At 45.9% G+C, this 12,161-nt stretch overlaps 1 protein-coding gene and 1 long non-coding RNA gene across 9 annotated transcripts in view; one reads left to right on the forward strand and one right to left on the reverse strand.

Annotated features, from left to right (window-relative positions):
* The window catches only part of PBX3 (PBX homeobox 3), a 114,012-nt gene extending 102,193 nt beyond the window's left edge, over window positions 1-11,819 (reverse strand). For 6 of the 8 annotated variants that reach the window (XM_064469128.1, XM_064469123.1, XM_064469130.1 and 3 more), the window contains exons 1-2: window positions 10,565-10,761; window positions 9,579-9,652 (exon numbers count right to left, since the gene is read on the reverse strand). In XM_064469128.1, coding sequence (XP_064325198.1) covers window positions 9,579-9,652; window positions 10,565-10,761 — 271 coding nt within the window. Of the gene's footprint in view, window positions 1-9,578; window positions 9,653-10,564; window positions 10,762-11,571 lie in introns of those variants that run through there. The other 2 variants (XM_064469127.1, XM_064469126.1) reach the window with 2 other exon arrangements.
* On the forward strand, window positions 9,309-11,285 carry LOC135316252 (uncharacterized). The gene is made up of 2 exons (XR_010375674.1): window positions 9,309-9,616; window positions 10,585-11,285. It is a non-coding gene; the product is annotated as an uncharacterized LOC135316252 (long non-coding RNA).
* Window positions 11,820-12,161: the final 342 nt, after the last annotated feature.

Here is a 12,161-nt window from a genome sequence, read left to right on the forward strand (position 1 = left end):
GTTCTGTAATTACAAACCTCACTAAAAGCACACTTCCTTCTTTAATCAGCAGATATGTGAAAGCATGCTTTAAATGCCCTTTCAAGTCTGCCATCCTGCCTGCGAACATCCTGCCTGCAATCCCCTCTACGGTGAGCAAACTGTCCCTTTCCGTACCAAGCACGCTGACTACCAAGCCAGAAAACCCTTTTGCTAGAGGTCTAACCATGGATTAGGAAAACAAACATTCCTAATGAAAGGCAAGAAAAGTAGAAGTCTAAGGAAGGCCTAATCTCTTCATCTCCAAGAGGGGAGGCTCTACTTAGGCTCGCCGCGATTGGAATAAAGTAGATAAAGTGCTCATAGATTACTTCTTATGTAACAATTTTAGTTATACCCAAATACTTGATAAACTTATTCCTTTTCAAAACATAGCACCAACATAACACAATCTTCACCCCCCCAAAAAAAATCTGATGGATAACATTCCCATTTTAAAGATAGGAAAAGTGAGCTCTTGCATTCACGTCAGCAAGGCGGCGGCCGAGCCCCGGGCTTGCTCCCGCCGAGGTCACCGCACCTCTCCTCGCTCGGGTGGGAGGAAGGCTTTTTCTTCTCAAGTCAACAGCAGCATCAGGAGTCAAACCCAGAAACACCAGGCTTTCACCTCCAGCACCCACTCCTCCCGAAACAATGCCGTCGGGGGTCTAGTGGTATCGAGAGAGTTAAGGTTGGCCACAGAACATTTTCATTATTTAGTTCTTTTGTTCAAGAATGTGAAACTGAAAACTGGCAGCTGGAGACCAGTGATGCCTTTTTTGCTTTCCGTGACAAGACCTGATTTTGCAGTTTCAGGTGCTATGTTGCTCTTCCCAGTATCAAAATGGTTCACTATGGTAACCAAAGCTTCTGGGTTATAAATTCCTGATCAGATTCTCTGGGCCAACCGGTGCAGGGGCTCTTGGGAACTGAGGACAACCAGGGACACCACGCTTTAAGTGAAAACCCCGCTACGGACTCTGTTGATGAAGAGCCGGGAGGGCGGATGGAGAGGGCTGGCAGCTCCCGCGGGTGCCGAGGGCAGGGGAGAGCGGGCAGGGACCCGCAGCGCACGTGCCACTTGTCCTGCGCTGACGTGAAAACCCCTGTGGCTCCGGGGAAACCGCGGCAGTTTGTGTCTTATGTGGTTCATGTTAAAAATTTCCCAACAGTGATAGACTTCAGCTGCCAGGATCAGGGAGACCATGTGCATCTACCATGAACAGCCCCCGCACAGAGCTCTGGGGCATTTTTTTATCCTTTTTCCTTTCTTTTAAATAACTATTGGGGCTCATAACAAGCACCATCACACTCTAGCACTACTCCCCTGATCGACTTTGCAACAACAGCCTGTGGAAGAGATGGGCACGCAAAGAGCCAACACTCTGCAGGCACTCAGGCAAAGAGGACTAGAGAGGCTTGGGTCGGTTTGGTTTTGTTTTATTTTTTGATAAATTTTTGTTCAATTTCCAGAATCTCTTCTCTGATATTTTTTTAAACAGTATTATAAAAAGGAAACTAACCACGAAACTGTAGTAAAGCAACTCTGAGGCTGAATAAAAACCACACACGCACAAAAAAAAGCCACCAGGAAAATTTGAACAACATCAGAAACTCTCATCTTTGAGTCATCCCAGAGCATCCTAATACTGCAGAGGTCTCGGCACAGTGATCTTACGTATCGTATATGCTCTAATAAATAGGTTCAATGAGTTGAGTTAAGGGCAGAGTTTAACTATTAACTCCAAATTTCCTCGCTCTTATGGCTGTAAGTCAATCCCTTAATGTTACTTTAACACAGTTTCTGGCAGTTGAATAAAATCTATGGTCAATATTACAACCCTTCCTCCCTAAATGAAGGAAAATATACGTGTGATTTACATAAGAAATGATGGGAAATGCTGCGAGTGAGCGGGGGTGATAAATGTCCAGGGCCCCATCGGCGAGGAATCCGAGCTGACCATTTGACTTCAGCTGGTCGGGCCCTCATTATCCCAGTCCCAAAACCAGCAGAACTGGCAAAAATACCTCCATGCAGATACAGTTCTCGGCGCAGGAGCGGTTAGCAGCCAGGGAGGTTACAATACAAAGCTGTAAGATATATCTAAAATAATACCACAAAAATCAGATGACACAAAGAATTCTAATACTTTCCTTTTGTTAAGATACAGTAACTGAGAATACAATGAAATTCTTCATGTTCAGTATCTCCCATTAGATCAATTAATATTCAGAGAAAGGCTTTAACATGAAGTTTAAATAATCATAGAAGGAGAAAAAGAACCACCAATGTTCTAGAAGCTTCTCTAGACCTTTCAATCAATTTTATTTATATGCAAAACCAAGAGAAACTCAGAAAAAACAAAGCTCCTCCTGATGCTAAAGCTCTCAATTTACTGACAGGCAAATGGCTTCATGCTGCCACTTAATCTCATTTCTTGCATAATGCCCTCTAATTAGCATATCAAAGTGAATTAATACTTCTAGGGCATTAGCAATGGGAAAATCTGCTCCAGGCTTCACAATAGCAGTTAAGCAAGAGCCAAGAAATCCTCAAAAACACCACAAACCACTTTGCATTGCAAAACTGTTCAATTTATTTATCCTCTCTCTCTAAACACTTTTACCGCACACTGTTTTACTACTGTTCACCAAACAAAATGATAATTGCCAAAGTTACCAGCATCTGTAATGCCTGTTTAGAATCTTAATTTAGATTGTGTACTTGAAGATCTCTAGATGCTTTCATTGACCCTATCATATACAGCAGAAGATACTGAAAAACCGTTGTTGCTCTAAAAAAGAGCAATCAGGAGAACATTAAATTCCATTTTCCACTTACAATAAATAATTTAAAATTTTAAAAATATATGGAAAAGCCACCTGCTGGACAATGAGGCATGAGAGATTAGCTTTGAACGTTGATGCATGACTTAAGTATAGCAAAAGGTTTTGACCTGTAAACACATGGTACAAAACCACCCCCCTTTCCAAGTGATTGATTTGTAGGACGCATGATAGTCAGTGATTCATATATTGCTACAAGTTCTTATGACTGAGCAACATGCATTGAACGGATCGTTAACAAAAGAATTTGAAGCAAAATACCTAAAATAGGATAAAATTAAAGTAAGTGCATAATGATTTTTACAATATGCAAAACATGCTATTTTTATCCAGTTCTTGAAGCAAGAAATACGTTTCAGCTGTTACCATCGGACATCACACCGTTTCTTCTTTAAAAAATATTTTCAGAATCTACTTCCAATCCCAGGTCGCTTTGCAAAATGTAAACTCTAATTTCTAAACGAGGACTAAAAAACCCTGAAACTTCATCGCCTTAGTGCTCGCCATCAATCTTTAAAAACAGAAAAGAACATTAAGTGAAAAAAAACCCCAACTCAAAAAACCCCAACACTAGTGCACCCACCCAAACCCCAGAAGGGAGCTGGAGCACTGACGGAAGGCAAGCCACAAAGAGTAGAAGAAAAAGCCGGGGTCAGTGGGGTTTTCTACATTTCTGTTTGCAACACGAAGGGGGGGGGGGAAAGTATGGAAATAACAGAATAAATTATGATGGATATTTATCTAGTACTTTGAAGCTTCCTAAAGAATGTGCATTATTGAAAAATATAGGGAGTTCAAGTACCAGGCTTCCTTTCCTTTCACATTTAATTCCCTGTTTACTTCCACTGTAAAGACAGCATTATGGAGGAGCTCTAATGTCCAGCTGAGAAGCACAATTCATCTGTTTGGCTGATGAACTACTCCAACTTTATAAAAGCATGAACTATAAGAGCTGACAGAAACTTTAATAATTTATATTAAATATTGATGTGAATTATTTACTCCATTCATACTTAAAGACATGAATTGCCTACGAGAGAAAAGCAAATGTGACAAAAGGTCAACATGATGGTGAAAAAAGGCAGGCTGTGTCAGGCATGTGTTATCTGAACCATGCTGATCACCTTGATAAGCGAATAGCATTAAACATGACTGCTGAGAAAACAAACAAAGCATTCTTCTCAGGGTGTCAATTCGTGGACTACAAACAGCTACATCTAATTCTACCAATGATACCAGGACGGGAAAACTCCGCTCGGGGCTCCGCTGATTTGGACGCGCTCGTACACGGATTCAGTATGCACGCCTGCTATTCATAAAAATATTCATCGAACCATCACACGCGTGATGTGCCAGGAATTGAAAAACAGTCTAAAAATTGAGGACAGATACAAACTGGACTCTCTCGCGCTCTACTACATAATTATCAATATAGCCTTCGTATGTATTTAAATACTGCGTTACATTTGTAACCATTTAGTATGTCTAATTCTGCTTATATTTGTCTACGGTAGACTGCAAATATCATTATATTAATGTTTCACACAAATCAATATTTAAATTGAAAAAAGACAGCATAATATCCATATCATACAACTTTTTCATTGAAAGCTGCAGGAATAAAGCTTGATAAATGTGTTAAATCCTGTTAAAAAAAAAAAAACAACCAAACCTCTTTTGCATTCACTACCCGCTATTATAATAATTTATCTCTGAATGCAAAAATTCCTTAACTTACAACAAGCATCCTAAAATACACCACACAGTAACTCACATAATTTAGTATTTTCAGATAGGCACGCAAATGTGTCAAATTCAAAAATAAAATTAAGGACATGAAAAATAGCTATAAAATAAAACAAATCCCTGCTCCTAGTCAAATTAGTATTGACAAGCAGGTCCAAATTTATCCTCCACAGAGGGGGTGAAGAGGGTGGAAAAAATATCTGGAAACACTGATCCTGGTAATCGACATGAAGATTGTTATTTAAATATAGCACGGAGCACTAACAATGGTAAGGGCTAAAGGTACGGTGTAGTTACAGGTTCTGTAAGACAAAGTACCATGAATTTATCTCATGAAAATAATCACCAAAGCCGCCCGTTTCCTTAACCAGAGAAGTACCCTGTTAGAAATCCACCAGAGAAATAGGATTTTGATAATGAATGTGTTTGAAACAGATGATCAAATGACAATCAAGACACTTTATTCCGTTTTTTTTTTTCCTAGTAGAACATTTACAAAGAAAAGCAACGTCCCTGCCATAAGGACAGTGTAAATGACCTAACATTCTACTGCACGTCACCATTTGTAATACATTTGCTGACAATTAAAAAAAAAAAAATAAAATCAAAAATATAACCAATGGTTCAGTGAAGAATCTTGGATACTGAAGCATGAGAAAGGATACAAAAGCTAACCAGTTTAAACTGAAGAAAAGATGTACGCACAGAAACACACAGTGCTTGCTTCCGTATGTAGTCAGGGTAAACTAAAAATACGCATTTAGCCGTTTGAAAAAAGCACCAGGACTGCACGTAGATATTTTAAATAGCTGAACTGAATAACAATAACATCACGGCTGATATGCAGAAAATAGCTAACATACATAGGTGCACACATACACATGTATATACGTATGCTATCAGGGCCAGTTCATTGTTCCATTTGAATCCCTGAACGTTCAGACTGGATTGCCAGGACTGCCTATCATTATGTATTATTGCAAGTTGTTGGCACTAAACCACAGTTTACAAACAGTGAGAAGTTGAAATGTGTGCCGTGCGAGGGAAAAGTCCTCCGATCCAATTTCTGAATAACCAGAGTGAAGAAAGGGGTTAACGCTTTCAAATTCTGCAGGCAGACGAGGCAAAAAGCAAGCCCTTCTCGAACGAGTTACCTAGCAGGCGGTTTACAGATTTTGCAGCATATTGACAAGGGGCGTTCCTGAAAGAGTCGGGCCATTTTCATCAATAAGGAGCTTTGCAGCAAGTAAGGGCACGATACAGCCCTTTCATCATCGGAATGGCATCGTATGGCTATTTACAGTTGTAGCAATAAAAATAAAGGTTTTAGCTTACATGGCGAACAGCAAGAAATTAACCCCGTGGTTAACGCCACTATTCCTCTGGTTTCCGCATCGTCTTTTTTTTTTTTTCATTCTTTAACACAAAACTCCGCACAAGGGGAGAACATTCTTAATGAACATTTTCCTCCTCTCTCTTTAGACATAAAAAATAGTTCAACCAGCCCAACCAGCCAAGCAGGCCTTTCTCTTCCCCTGCGGACACCTCCTGCAGTCGAGAAGTTCATTAAGTTTTATGATCTTCCCAAGTCAGTCCTGCTTATAAGCCTCACAAAGGCCACAAATCTGGCAAACCATCATGTATGCTATTAGGCTTTACTAGTAAATGAATGCTATTTAGGGTTTGTGGTGACAGTAAATTAGGCTTTGGTTGGCAGCTATCATTGTTTCTGTTGGACTTACAGAAATAAATAAATAGATGTATACCTGTACGCATACATGCACATGCATTCAGACGTTTTTATAAACCTGTGTTCCTATCTATACAAATTATTTTTAAAGGCAAAAAAACCAAATCATCTACCAACACAGTCCAGGACCTAATCATATGTCATTCCATTGGGAAATAATTGCAATTCCCTAACCATTTTAAGACCGTAAGAATTAATATGTTTTCATTTCTATCTCCATGAGAATAACCAGTACCTCAGGTATAGCAACATCCTAATGGAGGCTTAATCAAATTACAAATCTGAAGGATTTTTAGTCAGTAAAAACAAGCTATCAAAAAAAAAAAACCAACAAAGGTGCAAATCAGTTTTTGATTCCTGCTGGAAGACGCGTAAGGAGACAGACTGTCACACAGGTATGCAACAGATGTGAGCGCGCATCAAGAATGCAACTTTAACGCTTCCGAGCGACACCTCAGAGAACGGGTAAAACACAGCAAAGCAGCATCAACAGGCTCTCGCTTGTCTTCGTATTTTATTGGAGGGGCTTCTATAGAACTTTGGGTATCATTTTTTCTTTGAACTAATTAAAGAAGTAAGTGGCAGTTTCTTTATGAAAACCATGCTACCTTGTGGTTGCCTCTAAGAATGCATGTATCTATTAATATCCATAAAGCTCTTAAATGTATTATGCAGCACTTTTTTTTAAATGTTAAAATGTTAAAAAAGAAATGTCAGGCTAAATTCAGTAAGCTCAGTGATTTGCTTTGTACGTGGTAAATACCTCACGGGGGGGGGGGAGGAATCTTCAGCTCCTAACCCTAAGTGAGAGAGAGAGAGAGGCTTTTAAAAATGTGATGCATTCATTAACCCTTGCGGGAGAGGGATAGAGTTGCTCTACTTAAACTGAGGATTCCTCTACGTGTTCTCTCACGACCAGCCTCACAAAGTCCTTGCTGACTGTACTGAAAACTACTAAAATATAAAAAAAATACATAATTCAATACAGAAATGACTTCAATATTACATTACTTATTTCAGAAGAGACATGACTGCAATTACGCTTTATGTATAGGCTACGGTCTCCCTCCTCACCTCTTGTCCTTCTCACAGAAGAAGGTAGCGATAAAGCCATCACGGCAATTCCCACTGCCAACACCAAGGTAAACTTTGGTTCTGATTAAAGAGAATTAAATACCGGCGCCCGACCCAGTTGCAGGCGGATTTAACTACTCGGACCACAAGACAATGCAGAGTACCCGGGGGAAAGGCGGGGGGGGAACCTCTGCTTTAATTGCGTCTCAGACTGTTCATCCTTCCAGTTCAGAATTGTTAGAGCCATTTCCTACGAAAACAGCTTCCAGAAAATACGCCAGAATTTATCTCCACGTTTTCTTTGCTTTAGCACCCTAACTAAAGCCTACAGAGACATTTTGCCTCAACTGGGAGACCCTGAGTGAAGGTCCCCCTCCGGGAACAGTTTTTGGTGGGGGTGTGGATTCATCTCCCATCAATCACCCGGTGCATTAATCCTGTCCCTCCCGTGCTGCCGGGGCTGGCAGGATCTTGCCTTTGGGCAGGCGGACGCCTTCACTCTTTGTTGGTTCTCAGGGATTTCACAAAAGAGATAACTTGCAAACTTGGCTCGACTACTTGCAGCACAAAGGCAGGATCCCAACTTGCAGGTTATCACCGAAACACCCCGAAACGTTTCAGACCACAAAGTCTCTTGTCAGGTTCCCTCTCGCCTCCGAGCCGGCGGTGGCCTCACCAAACAACCTCTGCCAGTAATCCCCGCCGCTGAACGGACTTGGGTTTTTCTTCACAGCTCACCTCTGACATGTGGCTGACTATACTTTCCTTTCAAAACAGCGAGGCTAAGCCCTCTGCAAATAAAGTGATCGCAGGACCTACGCCTGCCTCCTTAATTGAAATCTGCCGGCCGCAAAATGTCTGAACATCGAGGACAGGTTGCTTGGCTGGCTCCCGGAGCAGGACAGGCAAAAAGTTTAGGGCAAGGCAGAAACCAAACAGAAGCCAAAGAAGGACGGAAAGGGGTTACGAGCTGATCGAGGCACAACGTAGGTAGGTGGGGAGGGAGGGCGGAAGGGGGATCATTCCCCTTATCCCGGGTAATATAATGCAATATAAAGCAGAATCAATCTTAATATTCACAACACAGTCAATACCCTAGTGCTTAGCTGTCAGCAGAAACTGAAGTGGATCCCCGGTAGCAAAGAAACCCTTGGACGTAAAGCACCATAATTTACTGAGAACTGTGCACTTTTGGGCTTCTCAGCTGAGATTTGCAATGATTTCACGTTTGTTGTTTTCATCTACAGTCTTTATTTTTTCAGCGTGCAATTAAGGGGAACGTGACTGAATATCAAATATAGTTGAAAAGCCAGCCAATGCACGCATTTATTTTTAAAGCCAGGTCATAAATGTTCTTGTTCTCACAATACAAAGCAGACTACTTTGCAAATTTTCTTATTTAAAAAAAAAAACCTCTGTAAATTCAGTGATGCGAAAAAATTGCAAAAAAATCCCCTGAAATGCCTCTAAAAAAACCCATGGAGTTTAGCAGTGCCACATTAATGTAGAAAAAAATATTTTTTTGTACTTTTGAGATGAAAATTTTTGGCATTTGGAACACTATCGCCCAAGAGCAACTCAAGCTTCGCTGTTGCCTGCACAAATCTGGGGTCAAGGCATCCATCACTTGGCACTCCTCGGGGTCTCTCTGCAAGTCTCCTTCCCCTGCTCTGCTGACAGGGTCCAGCTCCGCTCTCCCCAAAGCTGGGCAGCGCGCACCCTCACAGAGTTTATCGTCCCCGCTGCGTGCTACGCGTCCCGGGGAGAGGACGAGAGAAAAAAATGGTGTAACACAGATCTGACAAGTATTTTTCGCGAAGTGTCCTGCCGGTTGAAAAGGCAGCGCGGGCGGCAGCGGGGCAGCTCCGGAGCTGTGAGGAGAGCGGCGGGGGATTCTCCACCGCGCCATTTCGCAGCCGGGCAGCCTGAGCCGGCCGCCGGCGGGCAGGGCCGGCGGGCTCCTCAGCTCGGCCGGGCGGGCCGGCACCCCCCGCCGGGCCGGCCGTGCCCGTCCCCCCGCTCCGGCGGCGTGAGGGGCGGCGGCGGGCCGGCACCGTCCCCGTCCCCGCCGGCGGGCAGCGGCGTGTGGAAGGAAGGGAGGGATCAAGATGGCTGCGGCGGCGGCGGCGCGGGCGGCCCTTACCTGTTTTCTCCTTGATCTCGCAGAGGACACTGAACAAGGCGGGTTTCATCCTGTGGCAGTTCAGTGCGTGTTTTCTGAAAGAGAGCAGAGAGTACATAGCGGTTAACGCGGCGTTTTAGCAACATGGCGCCTTCCCCGAGAAGGATCCCCGTCTCCTCGTAACACCCTCCCTCCCCTTCCCTTGCCCGCCGGGCCGCGGGGCCGCGGGCGGAGGAGGGGGCCGCGGGGCCGGGTCTCTCCTTCCCTCTTTTCCCTCTTGACTTTTACACCGAATTATCTTTGTGCAAATGCCGCCCGAACGAGGGGCATAAATCACACACACCCCCCCCGTCTCCAGTACGATTCGTCCTGCGATATTACAACTGATTTATTAAGGAGATTTGAGGGGGGGGGGCTTCCAGAGTTAATATTCTTTGTTTTTTTTATTTATTGTGATTTAAAACACCCATGGTTTGCTCTCTCCCCCCCACCCCCCCGCCCCCCTCCCCTCAGCAATATCTTGTCAGGTTTGTAATTCATCCGCCGCCACTTCGGGGGCAGGGAGGCAAGGAGGGAAAGAAAGGAAGGGAGGGAAAAAAAGAAGGAAAAAAAAAAGTTGCGCTCTGAGGGGGAGCGCGGAGCCGCCCGACGGACGGGCGGACGGACGGACAGACGGCGGCTCCAAGGCCGGTGTCCGCCGGACAGTGTCCAAGGGACCAGGGAGCAGCCACAGCCTCCCGCGCTCCGCAGCGGCGGCTTAGGCGTCGCATACTTATTTATTTTATATATTTTTTTTTTTAAATCATTAAATAGCAACTTTGGCTCTGCCCTGGCCGCTTGCAATTTCTCCTACGGCACCGAGAAGTTGCTCTAATTGCGAGACTCCGGGTCCCCGCAGAGGAGCAGGAGGGAGAGAAACAAAAACCACACGCACACACACCAAAAAAAAAAAAAAAAAAAGAAAAAAAAAAAGAAAAAGAGACAAGGTTTAATTAGACGAAACCAACTTTGCTTGTGCCTCATCCAGGCTTTGGTCAGTGATGGTCATGATCTGATGGAGGATGTCGCCGATGTCCTGCTTCCTGCCGTCGCCGTCTGCCCCGTCGTGCCCGTGGGGAGGCGGCAGGGCCATGCCCCCCTGCACCGAGTGGCCGGCCAGGTTCACGCCGGCCAGGGTCTGCAGCATCCGGGACTGATCGTCCATCGCCTCCGGCCGCGGCCCGGCCGGGCGTGGGGGCGGCGGCTCCGCTCGGCCCCGGGCTCCGCTCGGCCCCGGCTCGGCTCAGTCCCGGCTCCGCGCTCCCGGCCCCGCTCCGGCACACGCACACCGCGACCGGGGCAGCGGGGGCGGAGGGGAGGAACGCCAGGCGAGACACCGACAACAACAAAAAAATCGGTATTTGTGTTTGACCGGATCTCAGCTGTTTATTCCACTCTCTTCTCCTTCCCCGTGCAGTAAATCACTCTCTTCTTTAGTTACAATCTTCTTTCATCATCATCATATTTGTGGCTCGGATAAATGACTCGATAAGGTTTCTTTGCAGTTTTCTTTTCTTGGTACAATCTTCCTCCAAAGCTTGTTTGGTTTGGGGTTAGTTTTGGGTTTTTTTTCCTCCCCTGTTTTTTTAAATTTTTATTGTTGCTTTTTATGCCTTTCCCCACTTGTCCAAAAATCTTCTTTGCAAAAAGGCAAAATTAAAAAAAAAAATAATACAAAAGCAAAAAAAACACCTCGCTTTCAAATCCTTAAGAAGTTAGGAGGGTGGCAAACAGCAAAAACCACAACAAACCAGGCGAACACCCCCACCCCCAAATTGCAACATAAAAAAAAGCCAAGAAAACACAATCACAGGGGGAAAAAAAAAAATTAATCGCCCTCCCCCCCCCCAAAAATAACAAATGATCCCGAGTCTGTGCAAGGGGGGGTAAAACAGCAGCAATCAAAAGTTTGAACTTGTGCAAAGAAAAGAGCGGAAATAACGGGGAAAGAACTGTAAAAAAATTAATTACACACTCTCTGCAAAGCAATGTGCAAAAATATCAGCCCGCCGGAATTTATGAGCCCCGCCGCCCGGTGCCTGTGTGTGTTTTATGTTGTTTGATGGCCGCTCCGGTGAGGGATTGACAGCCTGCCAACGCCACTCACTCACCGCAGACGTGTCACCCTGTGAAGGAGGAGAGCGGCCGCGCGCGAGAGGGACGCGGAGCCCGCCGCGCGCCGCCCCCGGCCCCGCCCCGCCCCGCCCCTCCCGCGGGACGCCGCGCCGCCCCTCCCCGCGCCCCGCCCCGCCCCTCCCCGCCGGGCGGGGCCGCCGCCGTCGCCGCCGCCGGGCCGCCCCGCCCGGGGCCGCCCGCCTCACGGGGTCCGGCTCGCCGGGGTCGCCCTCCCGCCGGGCATAGCGGCGGCGGCGGCGGCGGCGGGGGCGGCGGAGGAGACCCACCCCCCACCGCGCCGGGGATGGGGGGGGGCGGCCTCGGCCGGGAGCGGCGGGCGCGGCGGCCAATCGCCGCGCGCGGGGGGCGGGAGGCGACGGCGGCGCCGGCCACTCGGCGAGCGCGGGGCGGTGCCGCGCCCGCCTGCCCCCGCGCAGGCCCCGCCCCCCA

This window comes from Phalacrocorax carbo, chromosome 18, assembly GCF_963921805.1.
Source record: "Phalacrocorax carbo chromosome 18, bPhaCar2.1, whole genome shotgun sequence".
Lineage (NCBI taxonomy): Eukaryota > Metazoa > Chordata > Aves > Suliformes > Phalacrocoracidae > Phalacrocorax > Phalacrocorax carbo.